At 43.9% G+C, this 25,060-nt stretch overlaps 1 protein-coding gene across 1 annotated transcript in view; it reads left to right on the top strand.

The window, feature by feature from the left end:
- The first annotated feature begins 4,274 nt into the window (after nucleotides 1–4,274).
- Nucleotides 4,275–25,060, top strand: part of LOC144767121 (gamma-aminobutyric acid receptor subunit alpha-6-like) — a 317,200-nt gene continuing 296,414 nt past the window's right edge. Inside the window, exons 1-2 of the mRNA XM_078650720.1 lie at nucleotides 4,275–4,551; nucleotides 4,676–4,794. Coding sequence (XP_078506846.1) covers nucleotides 4,511–4,551; nucleotides 4,676–4,794 — 160 coding nt within the window. The 5' untranslated portion in view covers nucleotides 4,275–4,510. The remainder of the gene's footprint in view (nucleotides 4,552–4,675; nucleotides 4,795–25,060) is intronic.

The following is a 25,060-nucleotide window of genomic DNA, read 5'->3' as shown; positions in this document are numbered from 1 at the left end:
GTGGATGCCTTGCTTTTTGTCTGTGGCATAGGATTATCAATCTGGGCCTCCTCAAAAATGGCCCATAGTTCTACTAGTGCCTCTTTCCTGTCCTTCTGTCCTGCATATTTGGTTCATATGTGTGTCCTCAAATGTTTGATTGCAATAGTGTCAAAATTCCCCTCCTTTAGCTAGGTAAATACCTGTGCCTTAGTGTTTCCATACCTATCTCGGCAAAACTTGTTAAGTTTTTAGTCTATGTGGGGAAACTGGTTTGCATATGTTTTGGTGGCGACTCAATGACAAGTTGGGTGATTTTAGAGGACAGATGCACCCTAGTTTCTGTTATTTAGGGAATCGTTTGAGTTGCTCTAATCATGGGAAAAATATATATATACATGGGGGGGTTACTGAGTCTAATTACTTACTATGAGCTCCGTACTATCTACAGATGCATCAACATGAATATTAAACAAACAAAAATAACAATGCATATGAAGGGTCACACACTAGAAGGAAGTGCAATTGTTAAGCAAGCAACATGAAAATTGGCATTAAATAACGAATTTTGGCATAAAATATTGAATTTTTGCTTTGGCATCAAATAACAATTGTTAGAAATAACAGCACCTTCATATACCACACTGCATTATCGACACAGTACAACATTTGAGACAAAACACTGTTGCATTAATTACCAGCACCACAACATCAAATATACCTTGCATCAATTTCAAACTATTATAAGACAAAAGTGATAGAGAAAAATGAAGACTTGGTCACGAATACCTTTGCCCGCTCCTAGCACATGCTAGACTGTGACCATGGGAATCTTTTGCGAGGTGCACAGGACTAAGTGAGTTTGATAGTCTACCAATATCATCTTCAGGACAAAAAAAATAAAAAATGTTTTCTGAGAGAAGGAATAATTCATGTAACCTCCAGCCCCTGTTGGCCAAAGACAAGCTGCACCTAATCTCCCAGATCCAAATAGTTTTCCTTAATGTCCAAACAGCACCCTGTAACACATCTAGTGGCCAAACATACCATCTGTGTCAAGCTCAGCGGTCCAAGCGAACAAAACCTCTCTCTTCTTTCAGATACCAACCGTGTTAAGAAAATGGTAGCACTGAGAAAACCTTTTAGACAAAAAAATAAGATTGAGATGTTGGCCCTATATCACACCGCAGACCCATGTGTGCCACCTGTGTCTCGCCCGGTGGTCCAAGCGGTGAGGCCTCAACCCTGTATCACATTCAGGGGACAAGTGTTTCATCTGTGTCAAGCCAAGCTGTCCAAGCGACAAACAATAGTCACCTTTCCTAGCGTGCTGACTATTGAAAAAAAGGTGACCTCCACGGGAACGCCTCTGAGGCTGCCTTACGACTACTTAGTTTGGACACATTAATTGGATAATATACCAGAGTTCTCTCAGTGGCAGGGCGCTCAGGGTAAATTTTTGCACTTATTCCTAGTTTGCTATATGCCAAATGCTAGGACTAAGGATCTGATGTAGTCTCTTACCTACTATGATGGTGGCTTCAAGACAGACCTCCAACCGGCAGATCCAGCAAAACTTCCAATCGATTGCGGTGTCTGCTCACATTCCTTGATACACATATATGAATCTGCCAGGGTGGGGTCCCTGCCTTTGGCTGCTGTTGGGTCTGAGGTAAAAAGCACTCCTCCCTGGCTCACCAAAATGTTGCTTGAAAAATAATTTATCTTAAAAAAACAAGAGGCATTTGGCAAAACAGGAACTGTTGGTTTAATTAAATGCTTCGTCCCGGAGTACAGTTGTAGAAGCGGGTCTGATGACTGTCTCAATTTACAGTCAATCTGAGCAAGGTGTTATACATTTCGTTGGGAATCATAAAGTTTTTCCATGTATCCTTTTTTGGTAAAATAATTCAGGCCTTGTCTTTCGAGTTATAAATAAGGTCCCTGATAACAAATGCAGGTGGGCCTCCACCTTGCGGGGACACAGTGAGGGCCAGTGGGTAATGTATAAAGATGTCCAGCATGAGGGACGCGTGATCACTGTGTGTACGGTATGTCCTGTGTCCTGATATGCTATGTGTACCTAACTTCATGTATCATCTGACTTTATGGTGTTTTGGGGAATGAGCGCACCTCTCTGGCCATGTGTGCTTTATTGGGGCCAATCTCCCTGGAGCATTGTGGTGTCACTGCGCATATCTGTAGGATTGACCTGTGTTTCCTGTTCACACGTTTGCCTAATACGTGCCACCCCACCTGTGACCTGTCAATCAGTTACCTCAGGTCTGGGTCTCTGAGCCTTCCTGACCACCTATTTTTGAGTCGGGTTTGAAGGGGCGCTTATGACGGGTTCATTTGATAATAGAGATGCAATTTTATTCTTACATATTAATGTATCATTATTAATATGGACATCGACTTTACCAATATTAACAAAACAACTGTTGTGAGATTAAAAAAAAACAAAATCATCAATGTAAATATCCTCCTATGCATACAAGGCTTTTTCACCAGCCCCAAGAAGGTCATTATCTTCTAATAACGTGAGGAAATGAATTAAGGTTAGCAGATGATTATGTCATTAAGACACAATGCTCCAGTTCTAAACTGCTTTACTACAAACTGATGTGTTATGGAAGTTTCAACCTTGGTGCGCGTCATGGGAGACAGATTACTTTGGAGCCATTTTTCAACAATTGCATAAGGAAAACCTAAGTCTGGGATATTTCTCCCAACGGACCGTGCAGTCGAAGAAACCTGCACACACGGTAGCCTCACTCCACATATCTCAAGTTATTCCCTCTCAGTTGGGAGCAGTTAATCCAGCCTTCACTGTATTTATTTTGGATTTATGGGCTTGTGGTACCATTATTGTCAGTATAAGTTTATGATGTTCATAAAGTGCGCATAAAAGGGCGGTTCGGGGAATCAGCGCTGCTCTCAGCTGACATTGGAGGACTTTGCTTTTTAGCACCGCATGCATTACAATGACATGGAATCTGATGGTGTGCCAGGGTGGACCCCCGGCTAAGTGTCAGGAGGTCAGTCAGTTAATTCTTTTCATCTGCATCACGGTGCCAGTTGTTTTGCTGCTATCATTATCAATCCCAAACTAGGAGGCATATTAAAATGCAGGACTGTCAGAGCCCCTCTCAGCTGAGATCTCTGCACCTCACGCACGCTGAAGAATAATTTTAGAGACAACAGGGTTGTCCACGGGTGGGGATGGAGCTAGAGTGAAATTATCGTGAATATTGATCTCATTTTAAAGAAATGACAAAAAGATAAGAATAGTGGCGTCGAACAGTGATGCCAAACTGTGAAGTTAAAGAGGACTACAAGCCAGGAGGGGAGTGAGGAGTATTTTCATCCTGAAGTGCTCAGGTCTGACAGACACGGTGACCCAAAGCGTCAACAGATTTGTGTTTCCGGCTCATGGCGTTATTGACAGCTGAACATTACCAATAGCTGCTGAATACAGCACATAAAACATGCGGTCTTCTCCACAATCATTTCTATAGGCGCCACAACATGTCATGAGCAGAATGTCCGACGGACCGATGCTAATTCCGCGCCAAACCCGTCACAGTGGATTTTGCTTCTTTAATCTCTAATAATGCCTGATTCAATTATTGTCACTGCTCTGTAAACAAGCTGCCGCCCTCTGACACTAATTCCACTGGCTGGGCCAATCAGAGGAAAAATCAAAGACCGAAAAAGGGGTTGGGGCCTTAGGGGCAGACAGGGAGCAGGAGAGAGCGAGAGGTAGTCAGAGAGAGGACATACCGAGCGAGAGAGAGAGAAAATCGCGACAGGGGAGTAGAGGAATTAGTGACAGAGAAAGAAATTGACAGAAAGAGGGAATGTACCAGGGAAGAAGAGACACGCACAAACGTGGTTTTATAAGGGAAGAGAGGAAGCCCTAGGAAGAAACATACCGAGAAGCGGCATACAGCTAAAGACGAGAGGCAGGCACCAGAAGGATTGGAGACAAATCGAGGCAAAGGCAGAGGGAGGAAGAAAGAGAGGCTGGAGGTGAGCAGAGTGACAGTGAAAAGAGACAGACTTAAAGCGCATTAGAGGGTAACGAATGAGAGTTCAAAGCAAGAGAGAAGATAGAGTATTCGCTGAACATTATAGAATGCGAATGCGGGAACGAGAGGGAGGAGAAGAAATAGAGCAGTATCTTGGGGAAGGTTCGGAGAGGCAAGAGAGATAGAAGGAGAAGAGAAGTGTTTGAACTGGTTTAGACAGGAACATAGTACGAGAGAGAGTACGAGAGGAGGGAGACACAATCAGCCACACACGGGAGGAGAGAGGTTGAGAGAGCAAGAGAGGTGTTAGTTTTAGGGTGATGTGGTTAGGAAAGAATTAGTGCGAGTGTGATAGACCGGAGACAGAAAAACTGTTCCTGGCTCATCCCAAGCTCAATTCAGTCCACTTAAAAACGAAAAGAGAGCAATCGGGGTTGAAACTTGCCAGTCTGAGTCTATTACCAGATTTGTTGTGTCACTAAGTTCTTGCTCCAGACATGGCCTTGCGGTTCCTTTCCTGGATCTTTGTTTTCATGGGGTAAGTATGCCCTTTAATTTCTCTTGACAGATTTCTCAGTATCTTAATGATTCTGTATAAGCGTAACGAAAATACGAATTGAGAAAAAAGTCACGCGAACCTGCAATATTATTGTGTTTTGCAGTGTGGTGTGGGCCTGTGGAAGATGGCAGGCTGAAGCTGGGGTCCACTCTCTGAACATCACCCGCATCTTGGATAGGCTGCTGGACGGCTACGACAACCGCCTGAGACCAGGGATTGGAGGTAAACTCATCGATTACTCTGAATGTGCATGGGGGGATTACCTTACCAGCAATTATCCTATGTGGTAGATTTCATTATATATGGTGAAACTGTGTTGCACATTAACGTGTGGCATGGAAAGAGAGGGGCATTAAGAATATAATTGTCAAACTGTTTCTACACGTAAATCAGGCTCATGCACAAAAAGAAAAGAGCAAACTCGAGCCCTGTTTGACAAACACAGATTCAACATATTGTTGTATTTGCAGAGGGCAGGTAAGAGTGTAGAAGGTCTGCTATCTTTGCAGACTTTGCCCTCAGTGGTAGATTACACTGTGAGAGCTCACCGAGGAATGTTGCGTGCCAATGGGCATACTCACAAACAGGAGCATGGCACAGGCCCCTGCATTCCCTGCGGTACAGGGGAGCCATACCCTGCAAGGTTCCCCAAAACTTCGCGAGGGCCTCATGCAGGCCAAGGCCATGTACATCTTTGAGATATGGGATACTCAGGTGCCTCTCATCACTTTCTGCTGAGAGAGGGGTGCTGGGGTGGGGGGTCAATTTGCGTCACAGCACTTCTGACCGACATAGGAGAAAGGTTCACCAAGTTATTGGTGTGCCCCATAACCAGTTCAATGGGGACGAGAGATGACAAGCTTGTCCTGCAAGTTATTGTTACTGACATGCATGATGGTCAGTGGAAAAGACCACGGATGAAAGAACTCACCCTAAATCAAGAACAATAAATGGGTAGAGTATTTATTAATCTTTTGTAGCAATAACCACAATATATAGTGTATATTTCATATATAAACCATAAGCAGGGATCTAAGAGAGTTATGGTCACATTTTGTGTTGATTAGAATTTTAGTGGCTGTTTTAACCCTATGCAAACTAGATATACTAAACGGAAATATGAAAAGAACATTTAAGTTATATAACTAATGTAAGTCACATGCATGTTATTCACATATTGAGGGGGGTCCCTGATGAAGGAATCATATTTACGTTGTAAAACAAGGAATACACTTGCCTGGTGTATTTAAAAAGGGCAGGTTTCAACACGTAAAGTATATGCTAAGCCTTGAATGTTATAATGTTTGAATACGAGAAATAAGAAATGGCTTGAAATTGCTGCCTCACGTGTCTCTGAAAACCCACCCTAGCCCCCTTTAGAAATTCTGGTTACTCTTTCACACAGTGTCTTAATGAAAGAACCGCCTGACAGTGGCTCACCCTTTAGCATGTTCACCCAGTAAACAATGCGAAATGTCCTGGTCCAAGCCGTTGGTCCAATTCCCACAAATCATTATAACGTGGCGCCTATGCCCACAGATGGAACCTTCTGGATATTTACACATATTTACTAACCTTCACGTACTCCTTAGCCCCTTTTGGTGCTAATGACGAGCTCAGCTCGTCATGAGCTACGGAGCTCCAGTGCTCATGACCAGCTGAGCTCGTCATGACCGCGCCCATCCCGTGGAACGCTCGCACGCTGGGCTGATTCCCCTGCTGTGCTGAACGTTCCATGGGGATTCAGAAAAGGGGGTGGTGATGAACAGAGTGTCTGAATTAAGCAGACCACTCTTAGCCAGTCCAAGGATCAGGGCTTGATCCATCACCGTTATTTAGCTCACTGCCCCATCCCAGCTCAGAACCTGGCTATATGCAAATTAGTCTGTCCCTGGCCCAGTGCATCATGGGAACAGGGCAGACCAAACTACCAAGCCAATTCTTTACCAGAAAGGAGACAAGCTACCGGGGACCGGTTTCTGGCATTTCAGCCTCGTCGGCCCGGCTTGCTTGAATCCTGATGGAGCAGTGAGCAAGGGACTCATGTCTGAGTATACCCTGCCACACCTATAGTGGCCAAAAACGATTCAGAAAAGGGGATTAAAATGAACAGAGTGTCTGAATTAAGCAGACCACTCTTAGCCAGTCCAAGAATCAGGGCTTGATCCATCACCGTTATTTAGCTCACTGCCCCATCCCAGCTCAGAACCTGGCTATATGCAAATTAGTCTGTCCCTGGCCCAGTGCATCATGGGAACAGGGCAGACCAAACTACCAAGCCAATTCTTTACCAGAAAGGAGACAAGCTACCGGGGACCGGTTTCTGGCATTTCAGCCTCGTCGGCCCGGCTTGCTTGAATCCTGATGGAGCAGTGAGCAAGGGACTCATGTCTGAGTATACCCTGCCACACCTATAGTGGCCAAAAACGATTCAGAAAAGGGGGTGGTGATGAACAGAGTGTCTGAATTAAGCAGACCACTCTTAGCCAGTCCAAGGATCAGGGCTTGATCCATCACCGTTATTTAGCTCACTGCCCCATCCCAGCTCAGAACCTGGCTATATGCAAATTAGTCTGTCCCTGGCCCAGTGCATCATGGGAACAGGGCAGACCAAACTACCAAGCCAATTCTTTACCAGAAGGAGACAAGCTACCGGGGACCGGTTTCTGGCATTTCAGCCTCGTCGGCCCGGCTTGCTTGAATCCTGATGGAGCAGTGAGCAAGGGACTCATGTCTGAGTATACCCTGCCACACCTATAGTGGCCAAAAACGATTCAGAAAAGGGGGTGGTGATGAACAGAGTGTCTGAATTAAGCAGACCACTCTAAGCCAGTCCAAGGATCAGGGCTTGATCCATCACCGTTATTTAGCTCACTGCCCCATCCCAGCTCAGAACCTGGCTATATGCAAATTAGTCTGTCCCTGGCCCAGTGCATCATGGGAACAGGGCAGACCAAACTACCAAGCCAATTCTTTACCAGAAAGGAGACAAGCTACCGGGGACCGGTTTCTGGCATTTCAGCCTCGTCGGCCCGGCTTGCTTGAATCCTGATGGAGCAGTGAGCAAGGGACTCATGTCTGAGTGTACCCTGCCACACCTATAGTGGCCAAAAACGATTCAGAAAAGGGGGTGGTGATGAACAGAGTGTCTGAATTAAGCAGACCACTCTTAGCCAGTCCAAGGATCAGGGCTTGATCCATCACCGTTATTTAGCTCACTGCCCCATCCCAGCTCAGAACCTGGCTATATGCAAATTAGTCTGTCCCTGGCCCAGTGCATCATGGGAACAGGGCAGACCAAACTACCAAGCCAATTCTTTACCAGAAAGGAGACAAGCTACCGGGGACCGGTTTCTGGCATTTCAGCCTCGTCGGGAACGGGTGTGACCATGACGAGCTCGTCATGAGCACCGGAGCGCCGTAGCTCATGACGTGCTGACCTCGTCATGAGCACCGGGGCGCTGTACGCGCCCCCCCGCCCCCCAGCACAGCGGGGGAATGTGCCCCGCAGACAAGGGGTTAAAAGATGCCCAAATGAATCAGCCATGATTTGTGAATAAACTTTATGAAACTTTATGAAATCTAATGGAACATCCCCCCTTCCTACAGTTTTTTTCCACTGAAATATCCTCTCATGACGAAAACAGTAGGTTTCCCACAGTGGTAAAACTCAACACTCTTAGCATCAGTGAGTGAAGGAAAATGTCAGATCAATTATTAAAACATAACATATGCCTCAATGTTTTGTAGTTCAGGCAAAAAGTTGATCATTTTGACTGAGCACACATCTGTGCATGCTAACATTAAGGCTGGGTGAAATGTTTTCATGGGTTAAAGCTCATGACATTTATACATTTTATGATGTTCTAATTTCATGGGCGCCAAATGTTGTATTACCTACTCGACGGCATACTAGTATGAGAGGGAAAATGCAAGTAGAGCTGTTTACAAGAGATATTTTCTTCTCAAACCAGTCTCATGGCAGAAATTTCAATGACTGATGAAGACAATATCTGACCCCATGTTCAATTTTTACACGAAATAACGGCAAGTACATTTGATAAACTGTGCGTTATTTAGCAGGAAAACAAATCAACAGTTTGCTACCCCTGGTTAAGATTGCAATGTTTATATTGTTTGTGAATCGTACATAAATGTATTAGGTAAAACCTAAAACGAGGTCAGCTAAAAGTAGAAGAGTGGTTTAGCTATCATGACCGCACAATATCATTTTCAGGTGTAAGACATATGGAACCATTTTGACAAACTGTCACAAAAAGCTTCATCCTAGAAGTAAGTAAATGCGTTTTGCAGCTTTTGCGATTAACCAACAGATCAAAAGCATTCAAATGAAATATTTCTTAGTTTCATATGTTTGATTCCACACATTTGAGCGACAGAATTCATTAAATACACAGAAACGTTGCATCAGTATCATCACATCTGCCCCCCTCCTTCCCATCACCTTGGTTTCAGCTATTCAATCTTTGAAATCCATTACATGTAATAAATGTGAGTTAGAACTTTCAACTACTTTAAATTCTATATATTCAGTACAAAATACTTTCAACAAAATGTATTAAAGAGTTCATGCTTTCACTGTATATCTTACAGTTAATTATTTGATAACCAGTTCACTGTTGGCTCTCTGTTGCTCGATATAGCAAAATGCAGTTCATATTATGAATGAAATGTGCTCAAAAAATTCCTCAGCTGCGAGGAGTACAGAAATGTCCTCCCTAAACTGATATCTGCTTCTATCTTTCTCATCCCTTCATATGGTCGCCCTGTTGGCATCTGTCTTTGCAGTCACCGCTAGTCCATGTATACAGTGCTAATAATGTCTCTTTAGGCAGGTATTCTGCTCCACTTGATCATTTGGAAGAGGTCAAAGAGCTTTCATATTATTGTTCACCAATGGTCCCGGCCCGTAGTCCAGTCGCGTAGCAGGGATGGGCGGGGCGGTACTCTTCGGGCACCACAAATTTTGTGGGCAGTGCCCCCCCGCCTCGCTCCCACCTACGGCTGTCACGCAGCAGCAAAAGCATGGATCACCAGCACCCCGCACTTAACGGCAAAAAGTCTAGCTATACCATTGCCATAGTCAATATCTGGCACCTCCTGTAGAGGGACCACCTCCCTCCCGATCACTATGGACACTTTCTAATCCTAGACTGTTGTGTTATAATCTAATACATTTTGAGTGTTGTAGTCTTATTTTGATTCCAGTGAAGTAATTAGACTAAGACCTGAAATAAAGGATTTGTAGGTGAGACGTTCAGGGCTGGAGAAAGTGAAGCATTGTACTGCAGTCTGTGGTCATTCTAAGAGATGGTCACCCTGAGCTGTCTTCAAAATGCCTTTCTATGAAGAATATTGAAGTTGGAGTACACCCAAGGTGGGAATGGAGCAGAAAATAGTAACACGAACCACAATAAAAGTGACCCCTGTTAACGAATCACATAGCTAAAAACATGGACTGCATTTGGAAACTAGGGCGGTTTTGAACTTGTAAAGACACTGTATAGGCGTTTTGAAAGGTACGGAAACTGTAGGCTTTTGTTCTTGCTGCAGGCAATGTTTGTGTTAATATCAGGGAAATCACCCATCAAATGTGGTCCAGTAGACCACAAAACAGGCCCAGAAACACCTAAAAAACAACCCGCCCACTGACCTGTCAAACCAGCCCTTCAGGTACAGCCTGATTTTCCTATAGGCCAGTCCGACCCCGGGTGCATACAAAGAGCAAGCAGGTCAATGCTTTTCGTGAACTGCTAAAGGTTTGTTGTAGTTCATGCTAGCAGACCTACACATTTTCCACTTATGTATTTGTGCAGTTCCAAGTCATAGGTTGTAAATGCAAATAACTTATCCTTTGTGCTCTGTACCCAGTAGTTATAGTCTTCCTCCACTTTTAAATGAAACAATCACTTTTTCAAAACACACCAGCAGCAGCCACAATCCTAATTCTTCTTGAGCCTTGGCTGAGCGGTCATTTATTATTTTACTCCTAACTCTAGAACTAATTTATTCATTCACTACTTCAATCTCTTGGCCTCTACTTTCAATATCTAAAAATAGTAGAACCTGTAGCTTTAGTAGGTCTAGTAGTGGAAGTGTTACTATATTACCAGTAGTGGGAGTGCTAGTAGTAGCACTGAAACTATTCTTGCAACTACTGCTGCTAACAATTATACCAGTACTACAAGTTTTCTAATAATATTAGCAGTGATAATACTACTACTACTACTATCACTACTACTTATAATAATATTAACAACAATATTATAATACATTTTTTTTTTTTAAACCTTTATTTGTACAGAAAAGATATACAAGGCTGGGCCTACAACCGATCTGGCCGGCCACGACATGTTAAAGCAGTCAAAAATTCCAAAATAGTAGTCACAGAATCAGAGTAAAATTGTACATTCAATATAGTCGCTAAAAGAGAGGGGGAAGTATGAGGACCTATACGGCCAGCAATCAGGAGTAATATAGGTTAATTTTATAATATAACGATAGGGCGTATGGCAGGCTCAGCGAGAACAAAACAATATCCGGATACCCCGCACAAATCATTAACAGCCAAAGGATAAAGGGCAGCAATGTAGAAATGGCAGTACTATACACATCGGTAGAAGGACAGACGTAGGAAGCACAAATCAATATGCAATCAATAATAACTTGGCGTACCCACCACCCAATAGCACTTGGATACAGAACAGGGGGGCTGGAATAGTAATATCATTAAAACTAGCCCGCCATACTAACCTGGGGAGAAAAAGAAAAGGGGAGGGGAGGAAGAGGGAAAAGGAAAGAAAAGAAGGAAAGAAAACACAGATTAAAAGAAGAGGAATGCCGCGTCGGAACAAGCTCCCCATAGCAAGGAACACACATAGGAACAGGGGAATTGCAACGATGAGGGCATGGGAGTCGCATCGGAAGCAGCAGAACTTTAAGAAGAGGAACAGCGACGTCACATATCCCACCCAATCATACCACGGGAGGCAAAGGATAGACGCGGCACCCCCATAAAGATATACAAAAGGGCCATAGAACTGAAGAAAATAAAACAACAAAAAAGACCCAACCCACCCATCCCACCCAGCACCCCTGCAGAAGGCTACGGCCTATCCTCCAAACAGCGCGCCTGTCGCCCTAAACCAGAACCCGAAATATAGTGGAGATAAGAGAGAAAAGAAGCAGAAGACAAAAAAAGATACGGAAACAAAATAGTAAATAGGAGGGAGGAGCATGAGATCAGAAATAAATACGGTCGGCTACAGCCCTCCACCCAACCATACACTACAGTACATGTGTACCAGAACGATATAGACTCGAGCACAATAAAACTTTCAGAGAGGTTTCTCATAGCACTATGAATATGGGCAACTCCGCCATGAATTCGTATACCAATAATCTTTCGGGGGCCATGCATCTCACCCCAATCCCTTCTTCACTGCATTTACCACCCACCAAATCCTGAGGCGTGCAATACGATGCGAGGCAAGCACACAAATGAAAAAGAGTACAATACAGATGCTGGTCAGAAAGGTCAATGAAAAAGCAAGTGAATAAAAATTCAAGTAAGCAGTCCAAATATATCAGCAACAGCAACAGGGGCAATAAAAAACAGGAGTGCAGTCTCGTCGTTTGAAAAGGCGGGAGTATACTGGCAAAATAGAAACAAGACCTCATCAAGGTAAAAACAAGCAGCAGTCCGCCATCTTTCTCAGGCACCCGGGGATGATCGGGCCCTCGCACAGTGTCTAAGTCTCCAGTTTCCGAACATCGAACAGGAGGTTCTGAAGCCGCCGATGTACAAATCCGTTGGTGGATAGCAGCACCATATTTCGGAGCCATCGAGGGGGGTGAGGCAATGGTATCACCGAGGCAAGAGGGGACCTTGAAGGAGCGTTCACCCAAGATGGCGGTGGATCGGGACAAGTCCTCAGGAGCACCGGGGGCCAAGGTCGCGTGTAAAGATCTCAAAGCAGCAAGAACGTCGCCGATCGTAGGCTCACGTCCACATGGCCATATTTCGGCGCAATCTAGCAACCGGAGATCGCCATCAGGAGGAAATCCACAGCTCCAAACTGCGGCAGCCATTTTGTAAATTCAACCCCTTCTTCACTCTCCGCAACCCCCGGAACAGTCCACAGACGTAGGCCTTTACAGATGTCTGGGGGGGTCCCGGCAATGACCACCGCGGTGCAGAAAAGAGAGCCCCACCAAGCGGAAGGTCGCCTATGCTCGAGCCGGCGCTCCTCAAAAGTATAGCTCGAGCGCGAGGGTCCAGGGTCGATGGACGGAGCGGCGGCGGGGAAACCCCTTTACACGGTTAGTCCATGGAGCACCGCGCCCCGCACCAGCCTCACGGCCGTCAAGGCAGGCCCGGTTCAGGATCACCGGGGATTTCTCACAGTGGCTCTCTCTCGTGGTGCAGTCTCTCGGCCGGGGCCAACAGTCACCACAACGCCAGGCCGGATCCAATAGGCGAAGCCCCGGTCTCAGCTGCACAAAGGCCCCGGTTTCCGCGAGAGGGCACAACTCCGGATCCACCGCAAGTCGGAGCCTCCAGGTCAGACGGTGAGTGGGAGCGAAGTGTTGCGTTTCTCTTTCTTCGAAAATGTATCGTCTCTGGGCAGGATATGTAGCAGGATATGTGAGTCAGGCCAGAGGGCTGACGGAGCCGAGCTACAAGGCGACCATTTCGCTCGCGAGCTTGGCTCCTCCCCCCAACAACAATATTATTGATAATAATAATATTAATAATAATAATGATAATAATAATAATAATAATGATATTATCAACAATATGTAAAACATGTCACAAGAGCAGAGCCAGGGTGAGGTGTGGGCTGAGGTGCATTGGAGGCCATTAATATGCGCTATGAGTTGCTGTGCCCCTGGCATTATCACACTGATGATCAGTGCCCTCCCGGTTGACACAAGAAACTGATGCACAATGTGAAGAATAATGATGCACACACTATCACCAAAGCATGCAGTTTAGAATTGATTTGCATTTCTGAATCAATCACGTGCACAAAAGTTCAATGATTGCTTCTCTCCTTTGACATCCAAGGACGAGGAGAGTGAGAATGCTTAAGATGTGCACGCTGTCTACACCACTCACCTCTACCCCGAAAAATGCATTTTTATTTTGTTGTGGTCTTGACAGCTACAGATTCCTCCCATACTGAGTGTTAGCTGTTGTGGGGTGAAATATCAGCAATATGAATGAATTGCATGATTTATGCACTCAGGAAAAATGTGATCTGGCTCATCATATTGAAAAAAAACACCAGAGCAATTCTGCACATTTCGTTCCTTATTTGTTCTTATTTGTTTTGAAATCTTAAAAGTTGCACTTACTTGCTGCCTGTTCTGCTGGCTTGCATGTAGGGCAGCAATAAAGGACCTCCACCTCTGCCTATATTGGGCAAATTACTGTATCGTGCCCCATTTGAGCTTCACAGTCTTCAGTTTTGTTTCCATACTTGGCTTTTTAGATGTTCTTTAGCCTGCCTGTTTCCCATTTGCGTTCTAGGGTCCAGTGGAGAGATGTTCTGTGATGGAGACTTATTCTCTTCTGATGGTGTATCCTATCCATCTCCGTGTTTTTCTCATATTGATAGTATCCATTCTCTCCTGCTTGCATCTGGTGAGCAGTTTTTGGAAGGGGATGATCTGTGGACAGAAAATATGCAAAATTATTTTAGTTTACTTGTGTAGAAGGCTGTCAATTTGATGGTGTCACTTTTTGTCATCCACCAGCATTCTTATCCATACAAGAGTGCAAACAGAATGCAGCTCTTGTAAGCATCAGCTTGGTGTTGGTGCTGTACTGAGATGACCTCCACACATTGGTCAACATCCTGAAGGAATCTCTGGCTTTTTTCAGCCTGCTTTTGATGTTACTACCTGCCCCTCAATCATGCCAGATATTGCTGCCTAGATAGGTGAACTCCTCTGTCATGGCTGGGTCCTCTCTTATCCACCTTGAATGTTGAAAGGTTTGGGATGTTGAGTGGCCTGACTGACTACTGGTTTCTTTGTGTTGACCCTCAGACCCACTTGTTTTGCATAGTGTTGAAGCAAGATGTATTTTCCTGCACATGGTGGGTATATGTGTGTGTGGGGGCAGGTGTGTGTGAGTAAGGCTAGGTAATCCCTATAGTCAATGTCACCCGGAGTAGGGAATAAGAACCATCTGGTGCCTCTGGCTTAGTTCTTAGCTGTGCATCACATCACCCAGTCAATGAGTAGGTTTAAGAACAACACTGACATCACAAATCCCTGACTTGAGAGCTATACTCACTATCTCCCACCTTTTAGGTGAAATTATCAAAGAAGCTCTTTATGAGGAAAACTATTTGCTGCAGTATGCCATGAGCTATCAGTATTTGCCAAAGGCTCGCACGGTGGATACTGTCAAAAGCTTTCTCTAAATTGATGAAATTGATGTATAGTTGTCTCTGACACTCCTTGCACTGCTCTATGATGTTAGGTAGAGTAAGGATCTGATAAATACAGTTCTGGCCTTGAAGAAGCCTGCCTACTTTTTTTCTTTAATACGTGTCCCAGACATCAGAAATGCACTGTATAACGGTTTTTGCCAGAATTATGTTTAGGATTGACAGAAGGGTGATTCCATACCAGTTGTTACAGTTGACTAATGCTCCTTTCTTTGGAATCTTGACAATGATTCCTGGGTTCCAGACATCTGGCTCTTTCTTTCTCTCTTAAATTTATATACACAGTGATTGGAGGATCCTGGCTGATGTTCCAGGGTCTGCCTTGAACATTCCTGCATTCAAATTGTCTTGGCCATTTTTGAAAGATTGGATGGCAGTGAGTATTTATTTCTGTGGTGGGTTGGTGTTCATCTCCACAGCTGTCTCTGCAACTTGGATGTTTCCTTTGCTTGTTGGTATTGGTCTGTTCAAAACTTCTTTCAGGTTCTCGGACAAGCATGCTTCCTACTCTCTCTCTGTTGTGAGTAGCATGTCCTGCTTGCTCACACAAGGGTCTTATATTTTGCATAAGATTTACCACTGTCTATCTTCATGAGTTTGAAGACCTTCCCCCACCTGCTTCTACTGGCGTAATCCTCTGCTTGGCTGACAAGTTTGATCATGTACACCTACTTGTCTGCTCTTGGTATTTTGAATGCTCTGTTTGCTTCTTTTTAGGGGTGGGCAGAGCTCACGTAGTTTTCCTCTGCGGAATTCTGCTAAATTACATAAAAAACTCTGCGAGATTCCATGGAATTCCCCCGGTCATAGCAATAAGCTAAGCACATGTGTGTTGTGTCTGTTTGAGGGTCTTCCCAGAACCTATATTTCGGTTTGAGCAGAGCACTGGTAGGCATGCAGTAAACGGCCCTCTTTAGTCAGCTGGCAATTTGAGGAACGCGGCCTTATTACAAATAGGTTTTTCTACACAATACTTAAGTTCTATAACACTGCTGTTAGAAATAGGGGTCCTTGGTCAATTTAAGGAATTTGGCCTCATTACAAATCGGTTTTTCTACACAATACTCATTTAAGTTATATAACAATGCTGTTAGAAATTGGGGTATCTAGTTGGCAATGGTTTGCACCTTTGTCCAAGTAGGGACCCTTCTTTCTAGTCAGCGTAAAGGGCTACAATTCTAAAATAACCCCAGCTCACCCCCTTGGTAGTTTGGCACAAGCAGACAGGTTTATCTCGGAGGGATGGTGTAAAGCATTTGTGCACACATTCAGTAATACAGTGAAAACATTACAAATGAACACCACCCAAGTTTAGAAAAATAAGTAATCTTTATCTAAACAAAACAAGACTGAAAAGACAAAAAAGCAGAATACAGTAACAAAAATGTACTTCTTAAAAGGTAAAAACAGTTCTGTCCGTAGCAAACTATAGATGCTACACTTTCAATACAAAGTACCTGGGATGTGTCACAATCATAAATAAAAACAGCTACAGGGAAGGTTGTGTGTCAATTACTTATGTGCAGGGAATGTGAATCGTCGGTTCATTACTCCAGGGTAGGTGATGCATCAGTTCCTTACTGCCACGGAGAGGAGGTGATGCGTTGGTTCCTTACTGAAGGGGAGGTGATGTGTTGGTTCCTTACTGAAGGGGAGGTGATGCGTCGGTTTCTTACTGTGGCCTTGGTGTCCTTGTAGATTTGGCACCCTGGTGCAATGCGTGGGGATTGGAGATGCGTCAGATCTCGATGTGGCGTTAACCACACTGTGTTGGTCTCTCCTGCAGTCGCACAGCGGGGCCTCTGTTGGGATCGGTGCAGTGATCTCGGACTTCAGAAATGGGTGCACAGCATTTGGTTTGCGGCGATTTCTTCAGCCGTGGGCAGGCACTGCGTCGGTTTCTTTGGCCGCAGAGCGGCAATGCATCGGAAACAGGTGCGGATGCAATGCACTTCTCGTAGTTGCATCTCTTTTCCAACTTCCAACAGCAGGAACAACCTCCAGAGGCCCCACTCAGCAACAGGCACCTCTTGGCAGGCCAGAACACCCAGCAAGAAAGTTCAGTGGAGCCGTTGGTTAAGTCTTTGTGTCACTGAGACTTCAGAACAGTAGGCAAGCTCTACTTCAAGCTCTTGGGGATCTTCTTCAAGCAGGATAGACAGCACACAGCAAAGCATTTGTCTTCTCCTTGGCAGAAGCAGCCACTGCAGGCCAACCACGGACAGCACACAGCAAAGAGGCAGTACTTCTCCTTCAGCTTTTCCAGCTCTTCTCCATGAAACCAGTATACAGTAATAAAAATGTACTTCTTAGAAGGTAAAAACAGTTCTGTCCATAGCAAACTATAGATGCAACACTTTCAACACAAAATACCTGGGATGCATCACAATCAGAAACAAAAACAGCCACAGGGAAGGTGATGCGTCAATTCCTTATGTGCAGAGAATGTGATGCTTCAGTTCCTTACTCCACGGGAGGTGATGCATCGGTTCCTTACTGCCACGCAGAGGAGGTGATGCGTTGGTTCTTAACTTAAGGGGAGGTGATGCGTTTCCTTACTGAAGGGTAGGTGATACGTCGGTTTCTTACTGTGGCCTTGGTATCCTCGTAGATTTGGCACCCTGGTGTAATGCGTGGGGATTGGGGATTTGTCAGATCTCGATGCGGCGGCAACCACACTGTGTTGGTCTCTCCTGCAGTCACACAGCAGGGCCTGTGCCGGAAATGATGCAGTGATCTCAGACCTTGGAAATGGGCGCACAGGATTTGGTGTGCCGTGATTTCTCTAGGCTTGGGCAAGCACCGCTTCGGTTTCTTTGGCCGCACGGCGGAAATGCATCGGAAACAGGTGCGGATGCGCTGCACTTCTCAAAGTTGCATCTCTTCAAGCAGGATCCACAGCACAGAGCAAAGTATTTGTCTTCTCATTGGCAGAAACAGCCACTGCAGGCCAACCACAGACAGCACACAGCTAAGAGGCAGTACTTCTCCTTCAGCTTTTCCAGCTCTTCTCCATGGTAGAGGTTCCTCTTCAGTCCAGAAGTATTCTAAAGTTCTGGGCCCCAATATTTATACAACATGTTCCTTTGTTCTCTGGTATCAGAGAGGCTCTGTGCTCAGTCCAGACCAGTTCTGTCCTCTCTGGTCCAGCTTCCTAGCAGGAGGTGGAGACAGCACTGTGTAAGGTAGACAAGGCCCATTCAGGTGCAAGGAAATCTCCCCTCCTACAGCCAAGGTCCCTGAAGCCTATCCCTGACTCATCCAGAAAAAGAAGGACACAGCTCAACTCCCCCAGTGGCTGTCTAAAGTGAATGCACATCCGCAGCTCCTGTCACTTCAAAGCCAGACAGTCAATCCACAAACCAACAGAGGCACACAGAATGACTGAGCAAGAAAATATAGACTTTGTAAAAGAGGTATTTTCAAACACACAATATAAAAATCATCTGTACTAAAAGATGCATTTTTATATTCTGAGTCAGGGATACTAAACCCTATCTTCCTACCTTGTCCCAATGGGAAGTTATACTTATAAGATGTTATAAATAAACTTCCATTCTGTCCTATGGGACAGATAGCCTTTCCATTGTGAAAAATGAATTACACTGTAGTTCACCATCAGGACATGTCACACACACCAGGGCATGTCCTACCTTTCACATACAATAAACCCTGCCCACAGGGGCACCGCGGGCCTACCTTAGGGGTGACTCGCATTTAAGAAAAGGGAAGGTTAGGGCCTGGTAAGTGGGTGCACTTACCAGGTCGACATGGCAATGGAGACTGCATGCAGACACTGCAATGGAGGTCTGAGACCCTTTTGAAAGGCTGCTTGTGTGGGTGGCACAATCAGTGCTGCAGGCCCACTAGCAGTATTTGACTTACAGGCCCTGGGCACACACGGTGCACTGTACTAGGGACTTAGTACTAAGTCAAACAAGCCAATCAGGGAAACACCAATCCATAATAGGAATTTACACAGAGAGCATATGCACTTTGGCACTGATCAGCAGTGGTAAATCCAACAAAAACAAGGTAAAAAACAGGAGGCCAAAAAGCTAAAATTCTGGGGATGAACCCACGGAAAAAAGCTAGGAATTAAGGGGAATAGTGAAAGCAGTTATGTTTTTGTTGTTTTACAGTAACCTTCATAAAGGGAGCATCAGAATTGCGTGTGGTAAATGTACAGTTGTAATGAAAGTGTAAATGTCTCCTCAAAAGCATGAACACTTATTTGAAAAAGGTGACCGTTTTTCACACTTGGAAATCATATTTTGATTTGAGCTCGCCCTGGTAATCCACGGCCATATAGGGAGACAAGCCTCTGCATGCACTGCACTCCCAAGTGAAAATCCCAATCAATCACGTTGAAAGAAAAACATGGAATTAGAGATAAAAAATATGTGCTGCTAATAGTCAGATAATTATTTGTGCTTTTATGTAGGAGGAGACGTTTGCACTTTCATTATAACTGAACATTTACCACATGCAAATAAGATGCTCCATTTATGAAGGGTTGCTGTAAAACAACAAAAACATACCTGCTTTTCACTATTACCCCTATTTGCATTGCTATATAATTTAAAGAATTATTGTGTAGATAAAACTATTGATAGTGAGGATGTATTTCTCAAATTGCCAACTGACTAAAGAGGGCTGTTGACTTCAGTTTCGCATCCAGATGGATTAGGAATCAGGAGAGCTGAGTGGAGATAAGTTGGGGTGGCTGCTGGTAAACTCTGAAATGCAGTGGTTGGTGGAGATTTTGTCAAACTCCATGCTCCAAGCAGAGCGCAGATTGGCAAAACTCTGCAAATTTTGCTAGTGGAGTGGAGTTTACTGCCCACCCCTACTTCTATGTACTATTGCTTGTATTTCTCGTGCAGCCTCTAAGATTTAGCCTCCATGACTTTCTTTTTTGCTGCTCTCCTTGTCTTAGCCATTCTATCCTCTTCCTTTTTAGGTCCCCAGGAATGTTTTACTGAGCTTTACACAAGTTGAAGAGGCCTGTTCCCATTTCTAGTTAACTTCATCTGCATCTGGCTCAGACTGATTTTCTGTGTCTACCAGGAGTTAAAACCTGTTTTTGATTTATAAGATTAATGCCTTGTTGGTCTTAGGGTCCTGTACTTTTGCCACATCAAAATACCGTCGCCCTGATGTTTTGTGTTCTGTTTTTCTGCGATTCATCTTCAGAAGAGTGGTCACTAGAAGGTAATTTACACTGATATCCACTGCTCTCCTCACTCTGACATCTTGTAGGGAGCATATTCTGGTGCTGTTTATCATGATTTAGTCAATCTAATGTCTGTCTCTGCCTCTGGGTGAGCACCAAGTTTGTGAATATCACAGTGGGGGAAGAGAGTCCCTCCTGCCATCAGATCAATTGTGTTGTAAAATTCCAACCATTGTAATTCACTGTTCCAGACCCATCCTTTCCCATGGCTTTGTTATGTCTTGTGTTGTCTTTTCTCACTTTATCATTCAAGTCTCCCATCACAATCTTCAGGTCCTAGTTTGGCATGGCTTCAAGCTCAGCTTGCCTCAGTTAGTATAATATGTCTGTGACTGTTTCTTCTGCAAGATTTGGTGGAGCATAACACTGGATAATTGTGGTGTTGGCGTGTCTGTCTTTTAACCTGGCTGTCATCAGTTTGCTGTTGACTGCCTTCCACTCACTTAGATGAACAACCAAAAACAATTGCCAATACTGCTATTTGTTTGTGACTTAGTCCTGTGAGAAAAATGTGCGGGTATACCGTCAAACCATTTTAAGCTTATTAATTGCTTTTATTTATATTGATTTGAAAAAAGGTTTTTTGACTCATTAGAACAAATGACTAATACAAATGTGTATCTCTATACACCATCAATATATACAGTTTACATGAAACACACTGAGTTTACACGCCACACAACATTCGAATCAACAACTTTACAAAGACAAAAAAACTTTAACACCTTTCATTCACACACATACTCATCATACCAAACAAAATTGCATTGAATGAAACACTTAATTACGGACCGTGGAATACCAAACAAATTGTTCACAACAACTGGGTCTGATAGAACTAAATTGATGTTATTGAAAAAAGCAAATGTGTAAAATAGGATAAACAAAAAAAGAAATATATATAGAATGTAATTAATTACTGCTTAGAGCCACACCCTATATTGTTATACAGTTCCACTCACTTAGGCATTTCTAGGTCCCATTGCTCAGAATGATGGCTTCTCCTTCGTGATGTCGGTCCTCACCCCTTTCTAAGTACAGTACTGTCTCTCCTTTAGTAGTTTTCATCCTGGCAAATGAAGATCACCTACTTTCACTGCCCCCAGGATGTGTAGGTTATGGTGTCTTATCTCAGATATTACTTGAGCCAGCTTTTTTGTGTCGTACTGTCATGTAATTCCACCAAATCTATATAGGATCTGTGTTTAGACAACATAAACTAAGGGATTGGTGTCCAGACTGATTCAAGACACCCCAAAAGGATATGTTCATCTGTAGACTAGTTACCTCACAGTGCCACTATGTGCCCCTCTTACCAAGGAGCGAATAGTTTCTGGTAACTATCGAATTTGACAACCCTGAACCCTTAGGGATTGTGGAAGCAGAACAGTACGTTTCGCTCAATCACTCGTGCTCACTTTGTCTCAGAGAGATACACAAAATAAACGATGGGGACGTTTTCAATAAGCATTTATTGAACCAGCATCATTCTACTGTAAAATTCATGTGCTGCAACAACCATTAGACAGAAACAGATATATACAATCATGAGCACTTACAGAGTAAATAAAAGGTAGAATTTTACCCTAGTGCTAAAATAATGGAAATATGCAGGCATATAGATCCATGACAGTAATAATGCGTACTCCTATGATGATAACCCTAACTAGATGTACTTAAGTGTACCTAGCATGTGTGTAGGTGTATAGCCAAGAATCCCCCTAGGAAAGAACCAAGTCCTTTACCTGATGTGAGAGAATGAAGGACCCCATCTTGGTGTCGAGTTTGACAACCCATGAGGGATGTCAGACCACGGCATGCTGGAGTATCTGCATGTATGGACATCAGTGTCTCATGTCAGCGTGTCAGCATGGAAGTCTGTCTCCTCTGCCTTGCCCAGCAAAGATGTGGTACTTATATACCTAAAGGTACCCCCAGGGGTTCTACTAAGATGTGTCATGGTACTGTGGGCATGTTAGCCAAGGATGATGATAGTGATCACCCTTATACAGAGTTATTATGCAGGAGATGGTAATCCTGCTGTGATACTGAGAATCCTCATGCATAATACATGAGGCCATTTTTTTCAGAGAAAACCACACAACATTTATGCAGCACCTACCTAGGTAAAAGCTCAGCATCAAATACCATTATGTGAATTAATGGTAGGATGAATATTGGAAAAAGGTTGTGTTTTTAAAAACAACTAAAAACATGGTATGATATAAATGTACAAAATGCTCTATAAGTCCTCTAAATAGTCACTATAATGTTAGACTAACTTAGTATAACAAAAGCCATGGTGCTCAGTGAGAGCAGAGAGTAAGATAAACTCAAAATTATGTTTTCGAATATGAATTCATGTTGTTTTCAAAAAGGCCGAAATGCTCCCAGCTTAGCAAATGTTTTTGTGTCCTTTGAGGGAGATGCAACATCACTGCTGCATGCTTTTGCAGACACCGTTGCTTGTAACACCTCATGGATCAGGTCAATAAAGCAAAGGTGGTCTTCTCCAGTTCCCACAGCCGATGCTATTGAAGCATTTGAAACATCAGAAGTTTGTGTACTTGCCGTAGTGCCAGTGTCCATTACAATAGGAGCTAAAGCATCTCTTGGTCTCTCTAAGAATGCTGACATCAACATGGGAATACGCTGAGGGCACTGTACTACCTGGGCCTTTAACAGGTTCAGCAGTACGTCTATGTCTGGAGGCGCAACCGATGGAATTGTTAGGCAGAGGTCCAACACACTTTCTTGTCCACAGAAGAAGCAGCAGAGTCCAGGCAAGATGCAGTCAATCCATACTGGTCTGAATGATCAGAAATAATGCTCACCTAGCACCGGAAGCTGAGGTGTGCCCAGATGGAGTACCATGCGTTTACAGTAATGTTTCTCCAAGAGTGCTTTTTCCACCTCTTTGGTGTTTAGTGCGTCCATTATGTAACAGGAAAACTAAAACCAGGATACCCATTACCAGTAGCAGGGCCAGTGGGAGCCCTCCAAAATGCTTCCTAATACGGAGTGTATGAAAGCTGGAATCACTCTGAAGAATATCTGAAAGGTATGTTCCTAAATAGGTGTACAATTCCCTTCATATCAGCATTGTTAAAGATACCGTGAACCAATTACCCGAAATGGAGCGGGAAGTTAATTCATACTAGTGCCTGTATCTCAGCTGAGGACCTTGCAACGTGAAGATCAAAAGTCTCTCGGCTGAGGTTAAGGCTACATCCTTCTCTAAAAGCATGGCTTTCAGTCAGCTCAAACCATATAAAAGAAACATTCACTGAAGACCATAATGGCACCTCCCTGACGGTTTGGGTCAGTGGAAACAATACTTGCATACACCAAGTAGCCCTGGAACTTACTGTGACCAGATATGCAATGCCTGGCAGCATCTCACAACAACCTTGATCATTCAGCATTAAGTAACTCCCATTCTAGAGCAGCTTGAACACAGGATGAACCACAGCAGATGCGGACCCTTTTAAGTGACAGGATAAGTTTGCGATTGAACCATTACAGGCTCCGTGAAGCATAATATCCAACTTAATGATGTCCTGCAGTCTGTACCGCTGAGAAATACTTGTGTCCCAATTCCTGCATCTAAATCTGTATGTTAATTCCCAAGATTCATGGATGTATTCCTTCCCCAGCACTTCATACCTGCCTACTTGGTATTGTAGACACTATTGAAATTGAAATATTGTCACTGGCAATGTTATATGGCCATGGATTCACCATTCATTGGAAGGTGACTCAGCCATAGTGAAAGGTAATTGGTCCAAATTTTCAATGTGCAGCATTGTTTATTTTGCATCTCTTTGTTCCATTGTTGCCCGCCTTTCTGAGAAATTATAAGTAGAGATAAACAACGTACTGTTAATCTATCGCCAGGGCACATAACCAGAGCGCAATGATTGTAGCGTCCAACTTAATAAATGAACGGATCGTACCTGCGATTGCCCATGTTGTAGGATGGACAGATCCTGTTATATTATATCTATAGCGGAAGACACAATGTTGCCCAGTAAATAAATCCTGGATGATAGTGTGGTCATGCCATTGTATACCACTGTCAAGGCCTTTTCTATGTTATCTCTGTCAATTTCACACAATGTCTCTGTAGCTTCCTATTGAGAGATTTTCCAAACTTTGTTTAAAATAGCATATAAGAAGGATTTACTACGTGGTTTCTGGGTACCTAGCAAAACATCCATTAAAACTATGCCATCTGAGAGTAAGGATAAGTGTTATTTTACCTGGGACAGTATTGAGGCCAATCTAGGCATAACTTCCCAATGCTGTAGGATGTCATCACCCCCAGATGTTCTCGTTTTACATGGCGTTGGTCCGGCCTATGGATACTAAACCCTTCAGTTGTACCCATGAAATTTGACTGACAGCTTTTTGTGTCGATAGGCCAAACTAACCATCCCTCCCAATTAGGACCTGATGAATTGGATAAAACGTCATCCATAATTTCATCTAGGGTACCGCCACTATGTTCTGTATTGTTTTGACAATCCCTCAAAGTGTGAAAGAGAGGGAATACAAGGTGTGTTCAAGTCCTTGATTTTAGCTAGGCCAAGACAAGAAGTCTGTTGCATGGTTTCGTTCAGTAGTATAATCTGCCATGGCATGAAACATGCTCTAAATATTTTCTGAGTTCCCTGAGCTTGCCAATCTTTGTCCCCCAGACAGATGTTGTGTCCATGGTGTCCCTCCAAAAGTCAAAACCTCGTTAAGACAGCTGGGAAATAAAGCA

The sequence above is a fragment of the Lissotriton helveticus genome, chromosome 7, assembly GCF_964261635.1.
Source record: "Lissotriton helveticus chromosome 7, aLisHel1.1, whole genome shotgun sequence".
NCBI lineage: Eukaryota > Metazoa > Chordata > Amphibia > Caudata > Salamandridae > Lissotriton > Lissotriton helveticus.
The sequence above is the reverse complement of the archived record's forward strand: the minus strand, read 5'-3'. Positions and strand labels throughout refer to the sequence as shown.